This window comes from Schistosoma haematobium, chromosome ZW (genome assembly GCF_000699445.3).
Source record: "Schistosoma haematobium chromosome ZW, whole genome shotgun sequence".
In the NCBI taxonomy this organism is placed as follows: Eukaryota; Metazoa; Platyhelminthes; class Trematoda; order Strigeidida; family Schistosomatidae; genus Schistosoma; species Schistosoma haematobium.
In genome coordinates, this window is record NC_067195.1 from 6895138 (window position 1) to 6920191 (window position 25054).

At 35.2% G+C, this 25054-nt stretch overlaps 1 protein-coding gene across 1 annotated transcript in view; it reads right to left on the reverse strand.

Annotated features, from left to right (window-relative positions):
• The window catches only part of MS3_00002673 (uncharacterized protein), a 252496-nt gene that overhangs the window by 40807 nt on the left and 186635 nt on the right, over positions 1–25054 (reverse strand). Inside the window, exons 84-94 of the mRNA XM_051210282.1 lie at positions 23719–23893; positions 20489–20603; positions 17037–17929; positions 14908–15228; positions 13861–14004; positions 12445–13083; positions 10206–11020; positions 9630–10116; positions 8196–8543; positions 6650–6976; positions 455–4504 (exon numbers count right to left, since the gene is read on the reverse strand). Of these exons, the coding sequence (XP_051070256.1) occupies positions 455–4504; positions 6650–6976; positions 8196–8543; positions 9630–10116; positions 10206–11020; positions 12445–13083; positions 13861–14004; positions 14908–15228; positions 17037–17929; positions 20489–20603; positions 23719–23893 (8314 nt within the window). The remainder of the gene's footprint in view (positions 1–454; positions 4505–6649; positions 6977–8195; positions 8544–9629; positions 10117–10205; positions 11021–12444; positions 13084–13860; positions 14005–14907; positions 15229–17036; positions 17930–20488; positions 20604–23718; positions 23894–25054) is intronic.

Sequence of the window (25054 nt, forward strand, 5' to 3'; positions counted from 1 at the left end):
GAAATCTTTTCACTGCCGCTTGAATAAATAATAATTATGTACTCACTAGAGACTAAATGTTAGATAGATTTTTTGAACTTCAGCTTGGAAGTAATGATCTAAGTCGGAACCAAGGTAGTGAATGATCGATTCTAGTCAACAGGGATTAAGTTATAATCAATATCATTCTGTTCAAAACAGCTGGAAAATGACCTGACTGACGTAATTTTGGTTTGGAAATAAGTCTATTGAGGATTTCTGAAATTGAAATAACCATTCAGTTTACTGTTTATCTATTTTCTACTGTTCTTCTAATGATAATTATATATTGTAAGAAAAAACATGCTTCAGATTATTTAGATGTTCAGGACTACTATTCTGAATAAAACAAATCATTCGGTAATGCATTTTCACTAAACAAACCACTTTGTATACAAAACTAAAAATGCAACTAACATAAACCAAAAAATCTTACCATAAGGAGGAATGAACTGATAAAATAAGGTATCAGTTATAGGAATCGATGGGGCTGAATGAGTTGGTCGAGTAGCGACGCGCAATTCAACACGTTCACCTGGCTTTAGATTATCCAGTCTATATTCTATTGGACTTGAAATGGGTAGTATTCCATCCAACGAATCTAGATATTTTGGAATTCGAATAGGCTTCCAGTCCATTTCATGTGGGCGTCTCATTTCTAGTCGATAATCTGAAATTCCTTTTTGAGGTAATTTACTAATTAACGCTTCTGTAGGTTTCCATTGAACCCGTATTGCATCTGGTCCTTCTGGTAAAACAATCAATGGCTCAGCTGAAATGAATGGTAAAGAACTTCTTGAAGAGAGCCTTCCCGGGCTTGTGGGTTCTGATAACTTTATTGTATCTAAAGTAGACATAATTGGTCCTATTTGAATACCACGAACAGGCGCCACACCAATATATATATCTCGACCTTGTGGTAGCAAAGATGCTCTAATATGGGTGTTGGTGATATTGCTAGGTGTAGTTTGAATTTCTTTCCAATCAGAATGACCTAACTCCCTAGTTAAAATTAAATAAGAATCTGGCAAACTTTCCAAACCATGTTTTCCCACTGATTTCACACTGGGTGGGCGCCATGCCAAGGCTACTTCTTCGGGACTATCTTTTTCAGGAGTGTATTTGAAAACACTGGCACGAACCTCTGAAGGAGCCCGTAGACTGAATGTATCTTTTGCTGTTTTATACGGTTTAGGTTGGTAAGATGATGATGTAAACACACTTTGTGGAACGGACAAGACTTCTTCAATTGTTTCAGAGTATGGACGTTCAGTCATTCCGGGAATATAATCACCAACAGAACGTACACCAACATGAACAGTTTGTGGAAAATCACTTAATAATGAACTTGGTATTTTTAGATTTGTGTCGGATAAATCTGTCCTACCTATAGGTTGCCATTTCATTTCATATGGTGTGCGGTAAACTACTTCGTAGCCAGAAATGTTAGTTGTATCATATGGGGGCTTCCAATGCAAAATCAAATCTTCTGGTGTGACATCTTTATCGCTTTGGATTCTGTCATGATATAAAGAAGACTTCGGTCTGGTTTCTATACGAACTGGTCCTCTTGGAGGTGATATGTAAGTTGGTAACTCGTAGTACTCAAGAGTTGATTGCCTATTATAATGTGGTTCAGAAATCAAAGAAGGACTTCTAAGTTTGGGTCTTAAATAAATTGGTTCACTTACTCCAAATTCATTTTCTGAATATAAACGAAATTCATAGTCTTTTGGTTCTCCTGGCAACATAGATGGAGACGGGTAACTTTTCGAAAAGGTTTGTGGCAAGCTCATATCCCACTTGCCAGAAGAGTCGGTAAGAATTGAGGGTAGCCGAGAGAGAGGTAGGGTTGGAGTCCTATTATAATCACCGATTTGAGGACCAAATACAATATTCCAATGTCTGTCTCTTGTAGAAGGTAGCCGACCAAGTAGCGCCCAGTTTTCCTGACCTCTTCTTCTAGCCTCAATAACATAACCTCTAACTGGACCTACATCATCTGTTAAGAAGGTAGGTTGACTCCAGCATAGTTCCATCACACGGTTAGCAGTCTCTGTCACTGCCTTTAACTTTGATATACTTTGATTAGTATGAAGTTGTTTTAATTCTAATGGAGCTCCAGGAGCTGGTGGTGGTAACGCTTTAGTATCTTTTTCTTTGACTAAATTTGGTCGAATATGAGTGTTTAAGCATAATGGTTCGCTTAAGCCAGCGACATTTTGTGATCTTATTCTAAAACCATAATCTACATCATCAAGTAAATGAGTAATTTCAATTTCATACACATCATACGGAACTTTTTTAAATGGAATCCATTGTTTAGATTGTGAACTCCATTTTTCAATAACATAAAAATCTATAGGTGATGATGGAAGTAATGATGGAGGTTTCCATGACAGAATACAACTGGAATATTCTTTGTTAAAATGATCCGTCAAAACAGCTCGAAAGTCACTGGGTGGTAAAGGTAGGGATGGTAGGCCAGGTGTTTCACGATGTAATGGTACAGTTGAAGTAACTGGTATAGAATCACCAATACGATTAAATGCAGTAATTGTAATTCTATAAACATGAAAGGCTTCTAAAGAGTCAATTTTAAAAGTTAAAAATTTTGGAGAAACAATTATCTCTTGTTCATCACCAGTATCAGCATCATAAATTAGTAAACGATAACCAAGTATATCAGAACCACCATCATTGCTAGGTTTCATCCAGTTAACTTGAATTGTTCGTTGATCTATCTTATGTAAACCAAAAACAGGAGAAATTTCTACACCCCAAACAGAAGAAGGAACTGTAGCATGCTGAGATCTTGGATAAAGAGGTTTAGCCATTTGATAAGGTGCCCCAATCGATTCTGAATCACGGCCTGAAGGCACTACACGGAACCACCATCCGCTCTCATCATTCGACCGGAGACCAGTTAAAATGTAGTCTGTAACTTTAGACGGAGCCTTGGCAATAGAAACCCATTTAGAATGAACAGGTTCCCACTTCTGAATGTCATAAAAAGCTATTTTGTCTGGAGCTAACCACCCACTTGGTTCAGGCCAAATGAGATGAACAGATGTTGGACCTACTATTTCTCCTCTTAGTTGATCTGAAATATACAGAGCAGCTGGGGAAGAAATACTTAACTGAGAAGTCAACCTTCCAGTCGAATATAGTGAACTGTCAGTGCGATCTAGATCCAGTCTTCCTTTTTCTAATGAACTAAGTCTCCCTAGGGATGATGGTGTAATCATGCGTTGCGTCATATCTTGAACCATTTGACGCCTTGAGCGAATGAACTCATTTACTTCGTCAGAACCAGGTTCAACTCCAGTAATCATGGCCAATTCCAAATCAAAATCATCGTCAATATCTGCTCGTGGACGAGTTTTATCATGGGACGTCGTAGAAATTGGAAGACCTGATGTACTCGGTAGTGTTGTCCATGATCTAGATGGAGGCCTAGATGAGATTGACTCAATAGGACTCCGATATAGTCCAAATTCCGTTGGAATAGACTTGCCAGTTTTCCCATGGCTGATAATTCTCATTTTATAGTCCTTGTCAGGTGTGCGTGATGCAGCCAAAACTAACTGTCGAGGCGCACTTACTGGTATTTCTATTAATGGTGCCCACTTCTGTTTCCTTGAATCCCAATCTTCTAACGTATACCCTCTAATGTCTTCAGCACCTTGACCTTCTGGAGCCTCCCACTCAAGTTCATAACCTAGTTTACTATCAGATTTGAGCAAAACAGATTGAACGGGAGGTACATAGTGACCGGGCGTTGTCGAATCAGATCGTCCTATTGTCGGAAGACTGGCCAATACAACGCCCGTCTCAACCGGTTGGCTAGCACCTTCATTGTATACAGTGGATACTCTAAACTTATAACTTCCATCATGACTTGGTGAAATGGACTGGTGAGTATAATTTCTTTGTGTACGATCATTGATAGGAATAAAATCAATCGATTCCCATTTCCCACCTCGAGATGCAATATCAAGTCGTTCCACTTGAAAACCTATTGGTTGTGGTTCATATGCCATTAATGGAGTCCATTCCCAAGAAACTTGTAGTATTGGTTTCTCGTGACTTTGATCTTCAGCTTCATCGGGGGGAATTCGACGACCCATTACAAGTTTTGGTGGAGCTAAGTTTATAGATTTCACATAACTATCATCAGCAGTAAGTGGTAAACCAACTCCTTCTTTATTGACAGCTGACACCCGGAAAAAGTACTCTTTATTTGGTTGTATATCGGTAATAATGTGAGACGGTTGAAATTTAGATTCAGGTCCATAAGCAACAAGTTCATTCGATGAAGGATATGGTTTCCAGTTAAATGAACGTCCTTGACGTATTTCTAATTGATAGCCAAGTATAGGTAATCCTCCTAACTCATATGGTGGTGACCAAGTCAACTCTAGTGTTCCAATATTATCAGGAACTTCACGCACACGTAATGGTCCTCTCGGTGGTCCTGGGACACCTATAAAATAAGTGAAAGAGGTTCAGTCACCACATGAACAAAAGATTTATAAATTAATATTTATATTTTAGTGAATGATAACTAAGATTCTATTTTCTCCAGTCATAAATTTCGAGGGGACTGATACTCTCAGTAGGATTCGAACTGACACCACCCAGCTTCGTAATGTAAAACTTTACTACTGAGCTATTATCTTCCAGACTGACCTCCCGTAGGACTGGAGGAGTAATGTCCAGAGATGCATATCTGAAGAGCTCGCTTTGAGAGATTAATATAATCTGCGCGAAGCAGTCACTTTAGAAACGCATCTCACGATATTACCCTTCCTTGTTCTCCAAAGGATTATAGACGTCAGTCAAAAGCTGAATATTGAAGTATCTAGTTGGTTCTGGTCACTCCATTTTGTGAGAGGCCTCTTTCAGAACCATACATACACTAAGAGGAGTCGGCTCAAAAGGAATGAAAACAGAAAACTTATGTACACCAGAGGCTGTTGCTATCCACTAGTTCAAGTCCGACAGTTTATTCAGTCTCTCATTCTTCCACGGTCTTAACCTTCTTTTCTATCTTCCATTATCTATCTTTTTTATTTCTACACCTTTAAATTGTTTGGACAAGTATTAATTGATCATTGTTAGGACTTAAAACTATTCTGTTTTTAACAGCTAACAAATGGACCAATATCTTAACCTTAATTTTTAAAAAAAGTTATTTGTTCTTTTGAGAAGTAACTTACATTAAGTTTCAAAGCACCAAAAATGCAATTTCTAGTTAATAAATTACTATAAAATATTATTTTTATTATTTTAATATTTTAGTCATTTAAATGTTTTCTGTTCGTTATATAATTAGTAGTACTCTCATGATAACAAAGAAGTTGATAGTACATAATTAACAGAACTGAATTTTATTTCGGTACTCAAGACGCTGAAATACAATGTAAAACGATTAGATTGGAATTTTGTTTATTTGCATCCAGTCACTTTGTTCATTAGGATGTCATCAGGAATAATTGAAGTTGATATTATTACCATTTAGTGATAGAATTATAAGTTATATTGGTATCTTTCCATATGTATAATATTGTGATGTGTGCTACTGATGTCGAAAGATATAAATAGTATGTATCATCAATCGAAAGCGAATTATCTGGATGCAGAAGGTTAAGAAGATGGAAAAAAAAGAAAATGAGAACAGAGAATTATTGGTGTGGAAACGAAAGAACAATAGAGTTGGAGACGATTGATTGATATTTTGCAAATGAAGTATTTACGGTATGGTCCTGAGATTTTATTAAGATATTCTGTCATTTTGTATTTCAATACATTCGATTGTCCCCACTTGTGTTCTCGTTCACTATAATATAACCTTGTGCGTTTACCTTAATAATGGAATATTGAAATGTAACTATTTGTTCTGTATACAAATAATTTATCATGAGTTCAAACGTTTTGTATTTTCTGATTGAATTTTGTTGTGTGAATTATTAATAAGGTAGCATTCATCAACCAACATCAAAGTCAGAATCTTCAATACGAAAGTCAAGACAGTTCTGCTGTATGGAGCTGAAACTTCAAGAACTACTACAACCATCATCAAAAAGGTACAAGTATTTGTAAACAATTGTCTACACAAGATACTCGATATGCATTGGTCGGATACCATCAGCAACAGCCTACTATGGGAGAGAACAAACCAGCTTCCAGCTGAAGAGGAAATTAGGAAAAGACGATGGAAATTGATACGACACACATTACGCAAACCATCAAACCGCATCACGAGGCAAGTCCTAACTTGGAATCCTGAAGGGAAGCGGAAAAGAGGAAGGTCAAAGATCACATTACGTCGGGATTGGTTGATACAGCTGTTGTTTTCTAACCACCCATCTTTGAACTAGTTATTTCGTTTCTGTCTGTGGTAGGTTGACTGTTGTCTCTAGGTTTGTCACCTTGATTATCAGTTTCTTAAACTAAGTTATTTATTATTTATTGTAGAACCATTTATTATTTGTGTATATCCGTACATAAACAATCTAAAAAGTCAGCAGTTTTCCAACTTTATTCGAACTTGCATACAATATTTCTGTTGAATCTGATAAACGGATTGAACTTAGATCGAAATTCTTACACATTATTCATAACTTACTAGTCTCTTTGGCTGGATGCACCTGTGCTTGTGTATCTAATGGTTCAGATAAACCATTCTTATTTTCAGCTACAACACGAAATTCATAAGCAGTACCATGCATTAAATATTGTACTTGAAATTGTAATTGTCTTGAACTAGTCAACCCAGATAGTTCAGTTATACGTCCAATCTCTTGCCAACTGCGTCGATACATTTCCCGTTTATATATTCTGTAACCTAATGTTGGACTGCCACCATCACTTGCAGGACTTAACCATGATAATTGACAACTATTATCTGTTATATTAGATACTTGTAATGGTCCTATAGGTTGACTTGGTACAGCTGTATAAAAAGAAATAAAATTACAACGAAATGAGAGTTAGTGAATTATATAAATTCGTAATTAGTGTCATCAAATCAAGATTTCAGAACCTATAGTTAAGTTTCACGTTACTAGTTTTTGTATCCTTATTATTATGCTTTACATAATATGGTTGATAAGTCTAACAGTTCGAACTAATCTACTGGAGTCTATTGTTAGTTATTAAATTATTATGGATCTTGAACATCTATGAATGAAGTCGTTCAAAACTTGTTAACAAGTTTCTCGTGTTTCCAATATACTCTTGTGATAGAGCTATTTACTCAATCACTATACTATGCTCGTTTAGTGTATAATGCTATCTTAATTCATATGGTATTACGAATCGAGACTTTATTTTTGATATGTGGGAGAAAATAATAGTGATTGGTTGTTTACCTAACCAGCTAGTAGATAGTCGGACAGGTATTAAATATGTTCTTTATTTTCTTTGCAATTATTTTTATTATCAGCTGCTGATGTTGAGCGATACTCACGTTCTAGTAAAGCCAGTCACATGCTAAAGTCCTGTAGGATAGGTATTGGCCGAGTATCTAGTGTAGATATTCATCTAAGGCAAATTGGTGTCCCATTGATGTAAACGAGAAAACCAAGCGTTATTACAGTTTTATACACTGTCTCAATATTTTATCAGTTTACTGCTTTAAACAATATAAATCAGTCCTAACCCACCTCTGGTGACCTGTTTAGATGCATTTATCTTCCTAAGAATTTGTGATCTCGAAAATATATATAGAGGATAGTATGGTTTTTGAAAGTGGTCATAGTGTGGTGTACGCTTTTTACGTGGAACAGATATAAGTAGTATGTAGTATAAATAGGAAGTTGAATGCATATCAGCAGAAGATTGAAGTACAAAAAACGGAGGGCAATCGGAATAGCGACAGAATTAGAAAAATGATGGAGTGGGTAAAGGCCTATTGATGGAAGGTGTGAAAATGATATATTTAATACATGATTTTCATATTTTACAAAGGTACCGTATGGCTTTACATAATACAATAAATTGGTTAACCATATTTGTCTTCGTTCACTACAACAGAACTCGAAACATCTGTTCAGTAAGTAGGGAAAAATTGGGGTAGCGCAGCTTTGTTTGCATTCATTAGTTTACTACTTATTAAGTACAACGAAAAGCTTATACAGTAATTGATAATAAGGATAACAATGAATACTCACTTGTAATAGCTTCTGGACAAACAGGTTCTTTAGTAGAAATGATTTCACCTTGACCTGACTGATTCACAGCAGCCACACCAAAATAATAAAATTGGTTTGGTTTTAAATTTCCTACAACCAGACGATTAAGATAGTGGTCTAATTCAGCAACTTGTTGCCATTGAGATATATTGCTTGGCTGAGGTGTTGTTGCTGGTCTAACGAACACACGAAAACCATCAATAGCTAGGTGATGAGCTCGATTAGGTCCATGGTCGTGACGACAATCGTGTGGGACAAGCCATTCTACAGTTACACTATCAGCTGATTTTCCAGCAATACGAACCCAGTCTGCTTTAGGTTTACAGCCTGATAAAAATATAGTTGATATAAAAACAGCAAATGGCTTACAAATAGATTCATCATTATTTTGTTTATGTTCAGAAGTGGTATGACAGTGCATTTATTTACGTTTTGTGCCATGTCATCGAAAATTCGATAGCCAAAAATAACGGTTATCTTGTGAACTCTGAAACAGGGAACGTGCAACTTCCGTCGCTGCGTAGACCAATTATCAACGAATTTATTGACTAGTTATATTTCAGTTTGGCTGCAACTAGCGTTTTTGTAACTTAATCTTAAATCAAACGGGCTAACGTGACAAGGTAAATGGTGGTTGCGATCAGTAAATTATGTCGTAGTCCTGTCAGTCAATAAAATTCGCCAAAATCAACTGTTTTATCACATTTAAGAGTACTTTATACCTGATATTAGTAATGGTCTTTCCAAGGATTCGGGGATACTCATGATAATATGCTGGCGATCGATTGGTGTAAAGGTGTCACAGATGTACAGTGATTAACAACGTTGCTGCCTGAAACTTCTTGTACGAGGGTCCTGAAGTCAGTCAAACCAGATGTCATGGATAACGAGTTCTGAAGATATATTTTGGAAATGGTCGATTTGTCGAAGTATGTGTAGCCTTAGATGACTAGTCGTACAAGATACGCAACACGGTGTACCTAAACGTCATCGAATGCGGGTGCCTGGACAAGTGCAGTTAGCCACGGGTGTGTCTAGTCAAAGTGGGGGAGACGGCATCAAAGTTGAAGACCTACAGAATTATTCATTCTGGGAATTTATTTACCACTACAGGCGTTTCCTACAATCAAAAGCCGAGTTTTACATGATTTAATTGATACAATGAAGTATACAAGTCATTTGATTGGTGAGCAGGGACTAAAGACAGTAAAGCCAAATCATCACTAATGGAGGTGTTTAAATCCCTAACAAAATATGTTCACATCAAAAAAATACTTCCATATTCGGGAATCTAAAGAAAAATAGTATACTACTAATAACTATGGTGGTTGAATCAATACTCCAAATATCTGTACAGTGATAATATGCATTCATGCTTTTTTTAACAGACAAAAACAAGCCACTTCAACTTACTATCATCTTCAGGCATTTCAAATGTTTCGGATTCTAAAAATGCACCTGTTCCGACTTCATTAACAGCAGCAACTCGGAAAATATAGCGTTGACCTTGCATTAAACCAGTTACAAGTGAAGTAGTAGCCAAATCTATTTTTGCAGTGTCTAATTTATCACTTATTTCATCCGTACTAATTGTTCGTTGAAGCCCCGTCACTCTATGCCAACCTGGAGTATTAGCATAACGCATTTGTAGCACATAACGAATAAGTGGTAAGCCACCTGTATCTAACGGAGGTCTCCAAGAAATACGAGCCGAACAGTCCGCTCGACTAGCACCCATTTGAACTTCTGATATATTAATTGGACCTTGAGGTGGATCAGGTGGATTAAATGGACTAATGACTGTGATTGGACGATCAGATTCGAGGAAAGGACCAGACCCTGCTCTATTTTCAGCCCGTACACGAAACTGGCATTCGGAACCCGGCTGCAAGTTAGAGACCTAGATAAAAGGTAGTTACGATTAAATTAATAAGGGTTTCGAAGTTAATGATTTGAACTATATAGTTATTAAATCGAATTATTACTTACTACTACAGTTGTCCCAGTTGAAGCACTTTGACGAGTTACGTACGCCCAACGTGCTTTCTTTTGTTCATAGCGTTCAATTAAATACTCATCAGGAACTCCACAACCACTTTGACCACCGACTATTGGAGGTTTCCATTCCAATTTCACTTGACCGATTCCGATACATGTGGCTTTTAGTGGACCAACCGGTTGGCCAGGTGGTGTCATAGGCGCACCTGGTTTGTAGATTTCTGAATAGAGAGGTGGACCGACTTTATCGTCTTCATTACGAGCACTGACGCGAAAACTATAAATGCCATCTGGAATAAGATTTTCAATTCGTTTGTTTAATCCACGCACTTCACCAATAGGTTGCCAATGTTCTCCTGATCTATCGAGGCATAATTCAACTATGAAATCTTTAATCGGAGATCCACCGTCGTCTAGCGGAGCATTCCAAGTTAAACGGACGGCTCTATCTCCATCTGGCAGCATTCGTAAAGGTCCCTCAGGCTGAGATGGTTTTGTAACTGGGCGACGAAAAGATATAGATTTGTCTGTTTCTAACCAGTCACTAAGCCCTTCATCATTAGCAACCCGCACGCGAAATCGATAAGCGAATCCTTGCTGTAATCCACTAACCAGATAAGAAGTAGAATCTGCTGATACAATACCCAAAGGTATCCATCCAGCAGGATTACCAACATCTTTCATTTCAATATAATATCTTTTCACAGGTAGACCACCATTGTCTTCAGGTGGTAACCAAGTAAGTTTCAATGAGGAATCCGTTAGATCAGAACAAACTAAAGGACCTTTAGGTGCATCAGGAACACCTTGACCAAAACATTGAAAAAAGAATAGAGATTTTTTAATCAACTGAAAGTAATATCACTAGTTTAAAATGTTGGTGGTATTATAAATTGCAAGAATCATTTGGTATACTCAGTAGAAAATGATTTTAGAAAAAGTAGAATGGTAACAAAACTATTATGTTTTATACGAATTCGTATGTTTTGAAAAATAAACAGTAAGAAGCCAAAATATTGATAACATAAAATCCAATTATTACGAGGTAAGTGATTTGTGTCTGATCGTACTAAGCTGCGATTGGCTGATGAACGCGGACAGATAATTATGTATGTTGAAATCATAAACCCATCAATGAAACTCACCAATCTCTACAACCCTATATATTTTGTCATCTATTTTCTTACCCTCTGTATTAGTCAATCATATACATGTCAGTTAGTTTGATGAGGTATTTAAGGTATTGAATTAGTTTAACATATGAGCGATAAGATAATGAAATGGATATCGAGTAAAGTGCGTAACCATTGTATAGGTGATTGGATTATTTCATAGTTCACTCTCGGATTGTATGCTTCACACTAGTATAATTGAGAGAATCTAAACTTATTTCAAAAGTATCTATAAAATAGTAATAATAATAATGGACGTAGCAATATCAATAACAATGTTGGAGTATTTCTATCTAAACAGATAACAAAGTAAAAGACTAAACAGTTAACCATATAAAGCCTACAGTAATTATCCACAGTATCTCTATCAGACATTTTTGAACTGTCAGATTGTTAGTTCATGCAGATAAGAATCTACACAATTCCAGTCACTGACTATCAATATATGTGTACGTGTTCATTGATGAATTACAATTTTCATTTAAGAATGTATACCATATGAGTTGATCGACTTTAAAAGGTTACTTTTGTGAATATCAGTAACCATAGTTGTGCTTTATTGTAGTTCTATATTCCATACTTGACTTTTTTCTGTATACACTCAGAGAATGCTTTTTAAAGTAAATCTTGTAGAACTGTTCGTTAAATACTGAATTCATTTCACATTATATGTAGATAAGGTGGTATGACAGTGATTATAAGCAAAGACAAATATTAGCTAGCAATGAAACCAAGTTTGATGCGCGTTTCGTCTTGTTTGGGACTCGTCAGATGGATATACCTGCATCCCATAGTTGATATTCACTCTGGAACTCGAACCCAGTGCCATTCGCTTCTAACGACATCGCGTTATCCACATAGTTACTAAGTCCTGATAGTGAGTTTAGTGACTTCAACGTTTTCGAAATAATTTGTTTCAATGAATTTTTAGACATGTTAACCTTCAATAATTCAAAAATGTTTAATGTTTTATTATGGTGAACAGTAAAACAATTTGATAAAAATGTTATTTAATTGAACTATTAATTAAAATAATATTGTTTAATGTTTTTGCTTACCATATGGAGATTTAATGATAAGTGGTTCTGAATAAGTTGGTTCACTTGGTCCTACATCATTATATGAACTGACACGAAATACATATTCAATTCCTGGTTTCAAATCTGGTATTTTTACAGATAATTTATCTGAACCAACCAAACGAATAGGATAATTAAATTGTTGTCGACGTTGACCTTCACGTCGTTCAATGCAATATCCTAATACTGGTGAAGTAAGTTCTGGTGATTCACCATCACGTAATGGTGATGGTCCCCATGTTAATTCAACTGTTGCACCTTCAGAGTGTCCTTTAGGACTTTCAATTACTTTAGCTATTAATGGAGATTTCGGTGGAAGTGGTTCAGTGAGAACAATTAAATGGATTAATTGGTTACTTTCACCTGCTGTATTTATTGCTTTTATACAATAAGTACCTGCATCAGACAGATTAATGTTACGTAAATTCACATAGAAATCATCTCCAAATTGTTCTATACGAGTTCTTCCAAGTGCATTCCCAAGTAATGGTTGGCCACTTGCTGTTAAAAGTTCTACATTAGCTTTGGAAACAGAATCAAGATGTACACCGACACGTAAATTATTTCCTGGTCTTAAACGATAAGTATCTTCATTAATAAGCTGTATTCGAGGTGCATCTAGAATATAATATTAGAAAAAAGGTATATGAAACTAATTCTTTTTTTAAATACTGCTAACAAACTATTTCTAAAGACATTCAACTATTCTAAATTGAATGGAACACTATGTCTGGGCATACAGAATATGAATTATACTACTATTGAATAAAGCTTCCAGGAGTGAAAACTAAAGTAATATGGTAAATCTAATGAAAAATTTTATTTAGTCATACAGTAAATCAATTAAAATTGAAATGTTCACAATTTTTATGCAACACAAGATGAATGATTTACTTTTAATTTATATCAGTATAGGGTTGTGGAGATTGTTGAGTTTAGATCGATATGATGAATGGATCGCTGTTAGACCATCAGTCAAAACCTGGAAACACTGGACAGTCGTTTCGTCCTATTGTGGGACTACCCAGCAGTGCGCACCCACGATCCCGTAATCGGGATTCGAACCCAGGACCTCTGCACCACTGAGTTGGCATCCAACGGTGTTAATGTATAAATTCAACCAATCCACGATATTGCGTCTACCATTGTCTTCAGTGAGTAACTGCTTTACAACAGACATGGTTGAAATCCACTGGTCATGCCTTCTCACTAGAGCTTCAGGAAATCTATCTTGAAGCTGGTCACTAGTTAGCACATGATAATTATCAGTGGATATTGTTGAGTTTAGATTAATATCATCATATTTTTTTGTTATAAATCAACTTTTCAATTAATCTAACTTATTAAACATAAGTTAAAGGAATATACAAAAACTGCAAATAAAGTTTTACTAACCTTTATCAATTATTTTCTTCGGACGACTAGCTTCTTTAAGTGCAATTATTTCTTGTACAATATCCAAATGTGATTTATCGTCTTTAGGTAATTTCGTAGTGTCATCTTTTTTGCGCGTCGATTCATCTATACTTACACGGGGTTCTAGAAAAAGTCAAAATAATAATAAATGTATACTTTTCATTGCTATTGAGATGGAAAGTTAAAGGTATATAATTTCTTTTAATCTATGATTGAACGGGCTACATAGAAATCATGATCTTTTCATACGTACTTTTTAACTATTCGTTTCGAAAATCATAATTTCTTTACAATAAGATAAGCGTTTAGTGTTAGGAGACTGGCTGAAGGCCCTGGGTTCGAAACCCGCGGGCAGGATCGTGGATGCGCACTGCTGAGGTGTCCCACAATAGGTTAAAACCGCCTTCCAGTGCTTCCACGTTTTCGAAGGTGGTCTAACATCAATCGATTCACGATCTCAATCAAAGAATGAAAAGGAAATTGTATGGTTAACTTTAATCATAATCACAAACTCACATCATTATTTAATTAAGCAATATGTTGTTCTTCACATCAAATAACTACTGTTGAGCTAAGAAGTATGATATATCCAACTTACAGACTGTGAAACCTGACCGATGGTATTGGAACGTATCTATGAATTCCTCTGGATAGTTATTGCTTCTAAAATATTATTTTAGCTTTTGTCAGTTCTTTATTCAGGTAATAAGGCGTAGAAATATTTCCTGTCCTTTAAAATAATATTATGACAAATGATTGTGAAAAACATAGCTAGCAATTTACTCAACCAGTAGTTACAAAGGTCCTAGGTTCGACTCCCAGCCATGGGTTCGTGGATATGCACTACTGAAGAGCCTCATACTAGGAAGAAACAGCCGTCCAGTGAATCGGGATTTTGAATGGTGGTCTAGCTAAGATTAGTTCATAATTCGAACTCTGAAAATTCTACCATCTTCAGAAATCCCCCATACTTAAAAAGAAATTTTTTTCCGAAAAAATGATGTAATTAAAGTGAGAATAATTTACTTTTTACTATAGGCTCAATCCAGTCAGATGGTTCAGATGGTTCGCTAAATCCAACTAGATTACGAGCACGAACTCTGAATTGAACAAACATATCAGGATGTAAATCATCAACTTTTAAGGTAGTGCCGGATCGTATTAATTTCGGACTAGCTTGTGTCCATCTTGATGTATATTGATCTTTCGGATCTGCTGTTTCACGTAATTCAACCATATAACCTTGAATAGAATCACCATCATCACTAATAGGTGGACGCCATTGAATTTTAGCTTCTCTTGGCGATGAACGTTCTGCTGTGACATGAGTCGGGGGTAATGGTAAATCTAAATGGGAGTAAAGAAAGAAATTATCGATGTAAAGAAAATTCATTGTTGATTTGAGACTCCTACAGGATATATAAATAAGTATGTTTATATAGGAAGGAATAATTAAATTCTCTTAAAAAAAACCTTACAAAAATATATTTATTTTTATTTTATTTAAATACATAAACATTGGTACAAGGAGGCACCAAATAGATATGCGCCACATAAATCATTCGATTTGTGTGAGGGCTGAGATATTGCCTGGGTGCCCAAAGCGAAGCGGGTGGTTTTCTTAGGGGGCCACACCCGGAGACTTCGACCTAAGGGTCTGATCCGTGTCCACCAACTCGGTTAAAGCGCCGGACATTCGCTTTTCGTCCTCCACCGCATGTCACAAAAATATACCGAACAATAAAAAATGGGATAATCATCATCATAAAAAGTAAGGAGGAAAACGAAAAAATGTTGAAAAACAATAACAAGTGAAGTACCTACTTACAGTAGGAAGTAATATCCAGGTAGGACCATGGAATCTTTGAAGCATTAAGTATTCACTTTCGCAGTATTTAACAGTTGTTTGTTCATAGTGCAATAATTTACTATTCATTAAACTCTTGTTTACATTAAGGTAAACTGGGATTTGTAGACTTAGAAACAACCCGTTTTAATATTTGTTAAGATAGGTGCAGATGACAGAAATACTGTGTTTGCGCATAATTGTAGAATAACCATTGTTTACTTGTACACTGTGAATAACCTAAATACGTAAGTAGTAGGTGTACACTTCTGAGAAGTCCTTTAGTCGGATTAAACAACTGTCCTTCGATTTAGTTTACAACGTTGACTGAACTGAGATCCGTGATCAATATTGAATACAAAAACCATACGGATATACAGTTGACTTTAGTTTCTAGAAAGACTAACTGATATCCACTCTTGGAGTGTGAAACGTAGATTAGACAATTGAATAACGATTGGCTTGCAGTATGTAATATTTTATTATATCCGACCGACCTTGGATTCTGCTATTTTTAGGACATATACATTCACATATTATATGAAAGTAATTAATTGTCTGAGGTGTACTAACTCTACTTCTAACTGATAATCTATGTCAATCCAGTTTTTAACACTCATCTTGTTTATTACTCGGTAAACAAGTGTTGTTATGTGAAACCTCAAGTCATAATCAAATCTGTCTCCACTTAAATGGCTATATCAATTTTAGGTAAACAAAAACCGGTAATAGTTTCCTTTGTATCTTTAGGTTAATTGCTAGAACAAACTGTAAATTCTACCATAACATACATGATACCCTTTAATTAATGTCTGGTTCCTTTGTAATCTTTTGTGTGTATTGATAAGTTCATCGGTGTATCAGTAAAGTAACCCGGATGCAGTATGACTCATTTACTCAATTTTCAGATAGTCGTCAAGATAAATAGTATCCATTCCTAAACTTCCACGAGGTTTCAGTGAGTAAGACTGAGGACACGCTTCAAATAACTCAGTTAAACTGATCCATACACATGTGGTAGAAAGTGAAACTTAATACAGTTAATGAAGTTTGTTTGTTATATACTTCCTACACATGTCAGCTGAATTTATGGAACCTCTCTATATCTACGAAGGGAATTAATCTATGTTTTCATTTCGATATCTTGTATCCTTACTAAATTTGTAAAAGCTTTTTTACTCCCTTGCAAATTACATATTTATATTCCGGTAACCTGTATAGATTTATCATTATGTAAAGTTAGGTCCAACAATTATTTCTTGTATCCAAAGTAAACATTTTAATAAAGTGACCACTTGATAATATTTACCTGTATATAATTTCATTTGATAAGGTGATTCAATTTCTGTTGGATCACTTATACCAATTTCATTCTCAGCAAAAATACGGAATGAATAAACTGTCCCAGGTTTACAATTTTGTATTCGTAAATGATCATCATATGGTCCAGCTTGACCAACATTAGACCAATTTGTTTCATGAATTGATGTAGGTTGATCTCTAGAAGTAGAAGTAGCAATAACACGACGTTCAATAATATATCGTGTTAATTTTGAACCACCATCACTTGATGGTCTTTCCCATTTAACCTCTATCCAATCTTGACCACGAGTTTCAGTTACTTCAATAGACATTGGTGGTTGTGGACGATCGTTTAAAATTAATTTTATAGCAGATTGAGCAGTTCCTACCTCATTTACTGAACTGCATCCATATTCACCAGCATCCGAAAGATGTAGATTACTGATAGTTAGTATGGAAACTTGAGGTTTAGGTACATTTAAAATTCGACTTGTATGTGTATCATTAATTATTACACGAGATAATAATTCTGAATCTAAACTTGAATCAATTTGTTTTCCGTTGATAAACCATACTATAGCTTCACAATCTGGAAAAGCTTCACAAGTAGCTTTCAGTGCTAAACAGCCACCGACTCGACCAGTTAAGTGATCTGATTTACTTAAAATTCCAGTTACATTACTTGATACAGATTTGTCTAATTCAAGATTTAAAATAGGTTTTTGAGCTACAATTACACGACATGTTGTTTCAACTTTACCCGATGGATTCTCTGCTACACAACTAAATACACCAGCATCTTCTAATTTAGTACGATTTATTTTTAAATTAGCCCTGCGTTCCCATGCTGGACTTGTTGAATACTTGACTTGACTTCTTATTGGTTTACCGTCTTTAAACCTAAAAAAGAAGTGATAATCTATTAAATACTGTGAACAATATTTTGTTTATTTTCATCTATTTAGATATTTATATTTTGATACTGTGGAACAGTGACATGATTTTTATGTTCAATTCATTTGCTTTTTGTAGAGAGGCTATCACAACACAAACAGTTCTCACATGAAGGTCCTGTGTTCGACTCCCGCTTGCGAGGTCGCGGATGCACACTGCTGAGGAGTTCTATACTAGGGCGAAACAGCCATCCAGGGCATATAGGCTTTCAATGCTAGTCTACCTGTGATCGGTTCATAATTTTAATGAAGTATAAAAAAAGTAAATATTTGAATCCAATGATCAGTATTTTAAAGCCCGATCACTTCATGGCATATATATATCAATGCATCTACCATTCCAGAAATGTCATTCATCAATGTCAAGTTAAGTGTTTAACGATTTTATACAGACTGGTGAGTGAATAAAAACATAAATAATATATCTAACCTAACCAACTTTGTAAATTGTAGTAACATCTACTCTGATTCTTCTTCGTTTCAAACTTGTTAACAATCACATTAGTCTTTCATGTAACAGGGAGAAGAACAACCAGCTTCATTTCTTAAATATACTTATCAGTCGAAGAGATGATTTAACCAGCCAATCTATTTATAGACAGCCTACATAGATAGAGTAATACTTTAGTTCTCCTATTTATTGTCCATTTCAATACAAACGACATTTCATAAAGGTTCTGTTCTACAGGATTGACTGTGTCTGTATAAATAAAACTTTTGAAGGTGAGGAGAAGCTGTTAAACAAAACATTAGTGGATAATAGATTTGCAACTAAATTCATAAGCCGATGGAAAGGCCACAGAATTTTGAGGCCTACTATGTTTCTGGCACCTACGAAACGTGTCCATATTTCTCAAAAAACCCTAAACAGCATGTAAACAACTGCATTATTTCCTAATTTGTTTATTAGTTTTCGTGTTTTTGAGGACACATGCACACATAAGGCGAAGTAATCGTGATTTAAATATGAAGTTGGTTGACTATGTGCCAAGATGGCTGCAACGGATAATAAACATTCAACTTTTTTCATTATCAATCACAATTGAAACAGCTCATAAGAGTGAGCCCAACTCAGCCTTTTTGTACTCATATATAAAAGTTGTATAAGATAAAGAACTAGGTTTGCTGAAAACGCCCATACAAAAATTCATATGGTATTGTTTACCTGTATCTTCCCATTGTTGTTTTAGGACTACAGTTGATCAGTCTCTTGTTGGTACATGTGCGTCTTGTGCGGACTGCCTCGATATAGGACGAAACGCGAGTTAAACTGGATTCCATTGCTAGCCACTATCCATCTTTGCTTAGAATGCTTGTGACTGAAGGCAATATCAAAGCGATACGCACACGATGCACATATGCCAATATGAGACTGATCAGTTGCATTTCTAAAACAACACTGGGAAGATACAAGCAAACGATACTATGTGAGTTTAAACTTCATCTCATTGCACAAGCAAGTGGTCATCAGGACTCATTATCTAAGTAGATAACGCGATGTAGTTTGAAGAGAACAGTACTGGTTTCGAGTTCCGGAGTGAACATCAACTGTATGATGCACGTACATCCAGCTGATGAGTCCAAAACAAGACAAAACGCGCGTCAAACTGGATTTCGCTGTTAGCCATCATCCACCCATACGAAAGTTAAAACATTCCATATGTATTCAAATACAATTTTTACTTACAATAAACCTATTCTGGTAATACTGATTTATTGTCCAATGTTTTGATTCATATTGTTTTTTATGTTATTTTAGCTTTTTCTCTTTCTTTGGTCAAGTTGATCTTTCATTTATCATATATAAAAGTCTTAGTAAGTCAATTAATTACTTTCAATATATACTACATAGTTGTACCAAACTTCATCTTCTTATTTTATCTAATCTTATCAAAACTGTTGAATAATAATAATAACAATAATAATATGTGACATATAGTCTAGTTGTATTATCAACTTGGCTATAGTTATCAAGTTGTATTATAATGAACATGAATGTATATGATTAATATTGAATTAATATCAGAGGGGGTTCTATGGATATTATAGTAATGTTATTAGTTGAGATCATGATTTAATTGAAGGTAGACCAACATGGAAAACCTGGAAGCACTGGACGGCCGTTTCGTCATACTGTGGGACTCCACAGCAGTGCACATCCACGATCCCGTCTAGCGAGATTCGAAGCAGTGACCAGTGGAGTTCAACCAGGTCTGCTGTGAGATAGTAACTTATTGAAAACAATGGTGGACGTGTCGGTCAGTTTCTTGGATTAGTTTAAGTTAGACATTAACACCGGCCGGCCGGCTCAGTGGTCTAGAGGTTAAACGTTCGCGCGCGAGACTGATAGGTACTGGGTTGGAGGCAGGACCGTGGATGAGCACTGCTGAGGAGTCCCACAATAGGATGGAACGGCCGTCCAGTGCTTCCAGGTTTTCCATGATGGTTTAGCTTTAATTAATTCATGATTTCAACTATTAAAATTGATATTGAATTATAAACTTACCAAGTAACATTTCCTTTTGGTTCACCTAATTTAAAATCACAATTTAATTCGACTGATTGACCAACCAATACTGTTACATTAATTAAAGGATTGACTAATGAAGGTTTAGAAGATTCTAAAATTCAATATATTCATAAAATATTAAGATTATAGTTAATAGTTTAAAAATCCCCATAGAATATTCAAAAACGAAGAATATTTGAGCGAACAATTGTTTTCAATAACTTCATCATTAGGCTCTACAGTTATAAGTCCATAATTATAATATTTTACAAAGGCCAAAAATAAGGCATGTTTTAATGAGTTTGACAATGTTATGTGTTATAAATGGTAAACGTTTGCATCTGTTACAATAAATATACTTTAAAATTGTATTATTTGCAAATTAGAAAGGTCATTCAATAAAGGTCAGTAAATTGTTCAGTCACAATAAGATAATAGTACTATTGCAAAATTGAAAATGCAAAAAAAATAATTTTTTTCAACTGAGATAATAATAATATTGTTGTGTGAATAGAATATGTAATAAGGGGGTGTTATCAAGGTAATTACGGTCAACAAATTGGGAATGATGGATATGAAGATTAAGATATAGATAATGACAAATAATGATAATAAGGAAAATAAATAAAATGAAGGAAGGAAGGGGTAAGAGGTTTATAATATTCAGTCTCGGTATTCGGTGATCCAGTCGTAGGCCAGGGTAAACATAGAGGCTGGATATATTTTTTCTGGATGCATAAATTAGGTCTTTTGGAGTTGATCCAGATGGCTTCGGCTGTGTAAAGCAGTCGTAATCTAGCTCCTTGAGGTAGATATTTTGGAACTTGGTATAAAACAGAGAAAGCTTCATCTATTTTGATATGATGTTCACTATCTACCAAGTGAGAAAGAATGGTGCTGTTAATCGATTTGGTGACTCCTTTTCCCAACCATGCTGGTACATGTTCACGAACACACAAGGATAAAGCCCTCTGAGTACGGCCTATGTAACTAGCTCCACAGGAGCAGTTGAATTGGTATACACACATGGAGGAGCCCATCTTCGGTAACCTATCCTTGATTAGTTGTGTGAGTACTGGTTTAGTTGAGAAAATTATGTGTAGCTTGGCGGCGTAAAACGTCCTTTCGACAGATCCTTTGAGTCGACGTGTTAAAATATCACCCACTACGTCCCCTTTAAAGTCTAGTCTCAGATATAGGGTTTTTTACTGACTGTGTCACAGTTTCTTCTTTTTTAAGTGTTTTCTACGACGTATTTTTTAACAAAACTATCTGGATAGCCATTATTTCGTAATGTGTTCTTTAGTATATCTATTTCGCCATCCACACTGTCTTCAGAACATAATAACTTGATTCTGTGATTGAGACTGGACACTTTACTCCAAATCATTCTGACCTTTATTGAATGACCTTTCTAATTTGCAAATAATACAATTTTAAAGTGTATTTATTGTAACAGATGCAAACGTTTACCATTTATAACACATAACATTGTCAAACTCATTAAAACATGCCTTATTTTTGGCCTTTGTAAAATATTATAATTATGAACTTATAACTGTAGAGCTTGATGATGAAGTTATTGAAAACAATTGTTCGCTCAAATATTCTTCGTTTATAGTTAATAATTTAAAGAAAAAATAGCTTTGTTAAAGTATATGAAAATATATCTAACATATATGGACGAAGGATAAGTGAATGGTAACGGCTAGGATCTATTTATGGACTATTATTATATATATTCTTATTGTATAGTTATTGAGTAATTATGTTATATGTATATTCATATTCCTTTCATTTTAAGCTTCCATTTGACTATTATTATATGATTTACCAGTTTTAAGTTATTCTCTATTTATCTCACACTCACAGCTACTTTTTGACCAGATCTTGTATAATTGTTATTTTTTATTTTATGGTATGATGCAGTCTGATTTGTTTGTATATAAACCAAGTATGCCTGGAATATATAATGGAGGTTGATATTAGTGTTCTCAACTGAACCGACTAGGTTAGACGAGAATTTACTATTTCAGTGAACAAATGAAAATTCAGAGTTGACTCTAGACTGTTCGTACTGCTTTATTCATCATTGGATCTAGTCAATTAGTTCGTTTTTTGATTGGTGATGTGTTACGTAATATATTCAAGTCTACACCGAGTAACTTATATATATATATATATATATATATATATATATATATATATATATTAGTTGTAGCATTATTAACAAAATTAGGAAATGAACGTTTCCAGGTTACGTTTTTTGAATTGCAGCTTAATACATGATCTGAATTCAACTATTAGACAATGCATATAGGAAGCTTGTAAACTCAGTTAGTCAGTTAGCTACAATGTAGGACCAGGCACATATATGCATCGGTCCAAGTTGCCATACCTCATTAGCACAAGATGAACAACGAATTCATAGATGTAATTAATTCAGTGGTGGTAATATATAAAAGAAAGATTGTAAATAAGGATATAATACGCGGAGAAAGAATTAGTTCATAGAAAGGAAGATATGAAGTAATTTTAACCTCACAGTTTAAGGAAAGACAAAGAGTGTATACACCCACGCCTTTGTGATCGATTCTGAGCCATATCATTCAGAGTCTCTAACCACTGGTTACGATAGTAGCGCAGACCTCAACCAAGTCAGTCAGTCAATCAACAACGTAGAACTTCGTACGTACGTACATCAGTTCGAGTTGCCATACCACACTAGTACAGAGATGCGGTTGTCGATTCAAATCCCGTAGTGGTAGAGGTAGTAAGAGTATAAGCAGTAATTCGAAAGATTAGGGTTTGAAGGTGTTATAATACAGTGAAATAAATTTGGAAAGGAAATAAGGGACATGAAGAATTCAGAAGATCAGAATTTGTGAGGACACAAAGAGTGGATGCACCTGCGCCATTGCAAACGATTTTGAGCCATGTTATTCAGGGTCTCTAACCATCGGTTGCTATCGTCTTGCGATCCCCAACCAATTAATCTGCATCTACCAACATGGCTCAGACCAGAAGTTAGTGACTTCAAGGACTGATGCTATGTTTTGGTTTGACCGCCCCTAACGTTCTTCCAACCGTGTCCAATACTAGTCAGCATTGCGCGCCGAGATAATTGGTGTTCAGGCATGCGTAACACGTGGCCCAACTATCTAAGTCGATGAAAATTCATAACCTCATCAACCGTAGTCGGTAAATAAACATATTTATATACTTACCGATCGCTTTAGCTGGATTACATGGTTCCGATGTATCAGACCATGGTCCTTGACCAGCTGAATTGATAGCTGCTACACGAAACTCATATTGTTCATCTGATTGTAAATGAGCTACAGTAAATTCCAGATCAACTGGCATTTCACTAACTGTTTTCCATTCACTTGATGATGTAGTCTAGGTAATAACATTGCAAAATATAGAAATATGAAAATAAAATGAATAAAAATAAATGTACTACACTCTTAGTATCCTTATACTTGTTTAGTGTACATATACAGTCCATAAATCAATATTCTACAAAAACGTCCTATTACTTTGGTAATCGTGTATCTAAACATTTAGATTACGTAAAACTTGATAGTCATAAACAAGACTTTAACAATCAGTACCAACCAGCATATTACAGATCATAAAAGATATTGTTCTTTTTTTGTTTGTTTATTGATCGTATAAACTAATAATTTATATCTTCTGAAAAGTGTTGTTTGTGAGCTGGTTCTTACTATAAGTAGTAATAACATAGTGAATCTGATTGAAATCCTGAACAGATCTAAGTTAGACCATCCGTGACAACCAGGAATCTCCGTACGGTCATTTCGCCCTAGTATGGAACTCCTCAGTAGTGCGCATCCACAACTCCGTTTAGGGAATCTTTACCCGGTCTTTAAAATGAAATGAAGCTGGATTTGTAGCAAACATCACTCTTCCCCAATAGTTTTATATTTGTTATATGTACTTACCAGTATCAACTATGATAAAGTCTGACCAAACGATTAGCGATTAATATTGATTCGAATATCAGATCCTACAACGTGGAATTTACTCGATGCTAATCATGAGTAAATAACAAATTTTGCACCATTCACTAACAATTTTTTCCCTTTAAATAAATGAAATAATCCTAAGTAACCTTATATACGGTCAGAAACGATTTCTTATGTATCAGAACTCATCATCTGTTAGTTATTAAGAAATGAATCATTACAATTGTTATTGGAATAAGCGAATCTGTGCGATTAACTTGAAATTACTTGAATATAATATATAGATATATGGTAGTGAAGATTTCACGGATATGCAGTGTTTTTGTTTACGCTACTGTTCGAAACCTGTTCTAATACAGCGATCCTAAAGCCAATCAAACCAGAAGTCAAGGATGATGGAATGTATCAGAGTGTAGAAATATACTTTAGACATTAGAGATAAGTTCATCTTATTGAAAACCGACGAATGGGGCTTAAATATGTCAGCAATAATCTTTGTAACTCAGACATCACTCCCCCCCCAAGAAGGTTGTAATTTCATTAATAATGATGATTTCCCACGAGATTGTAA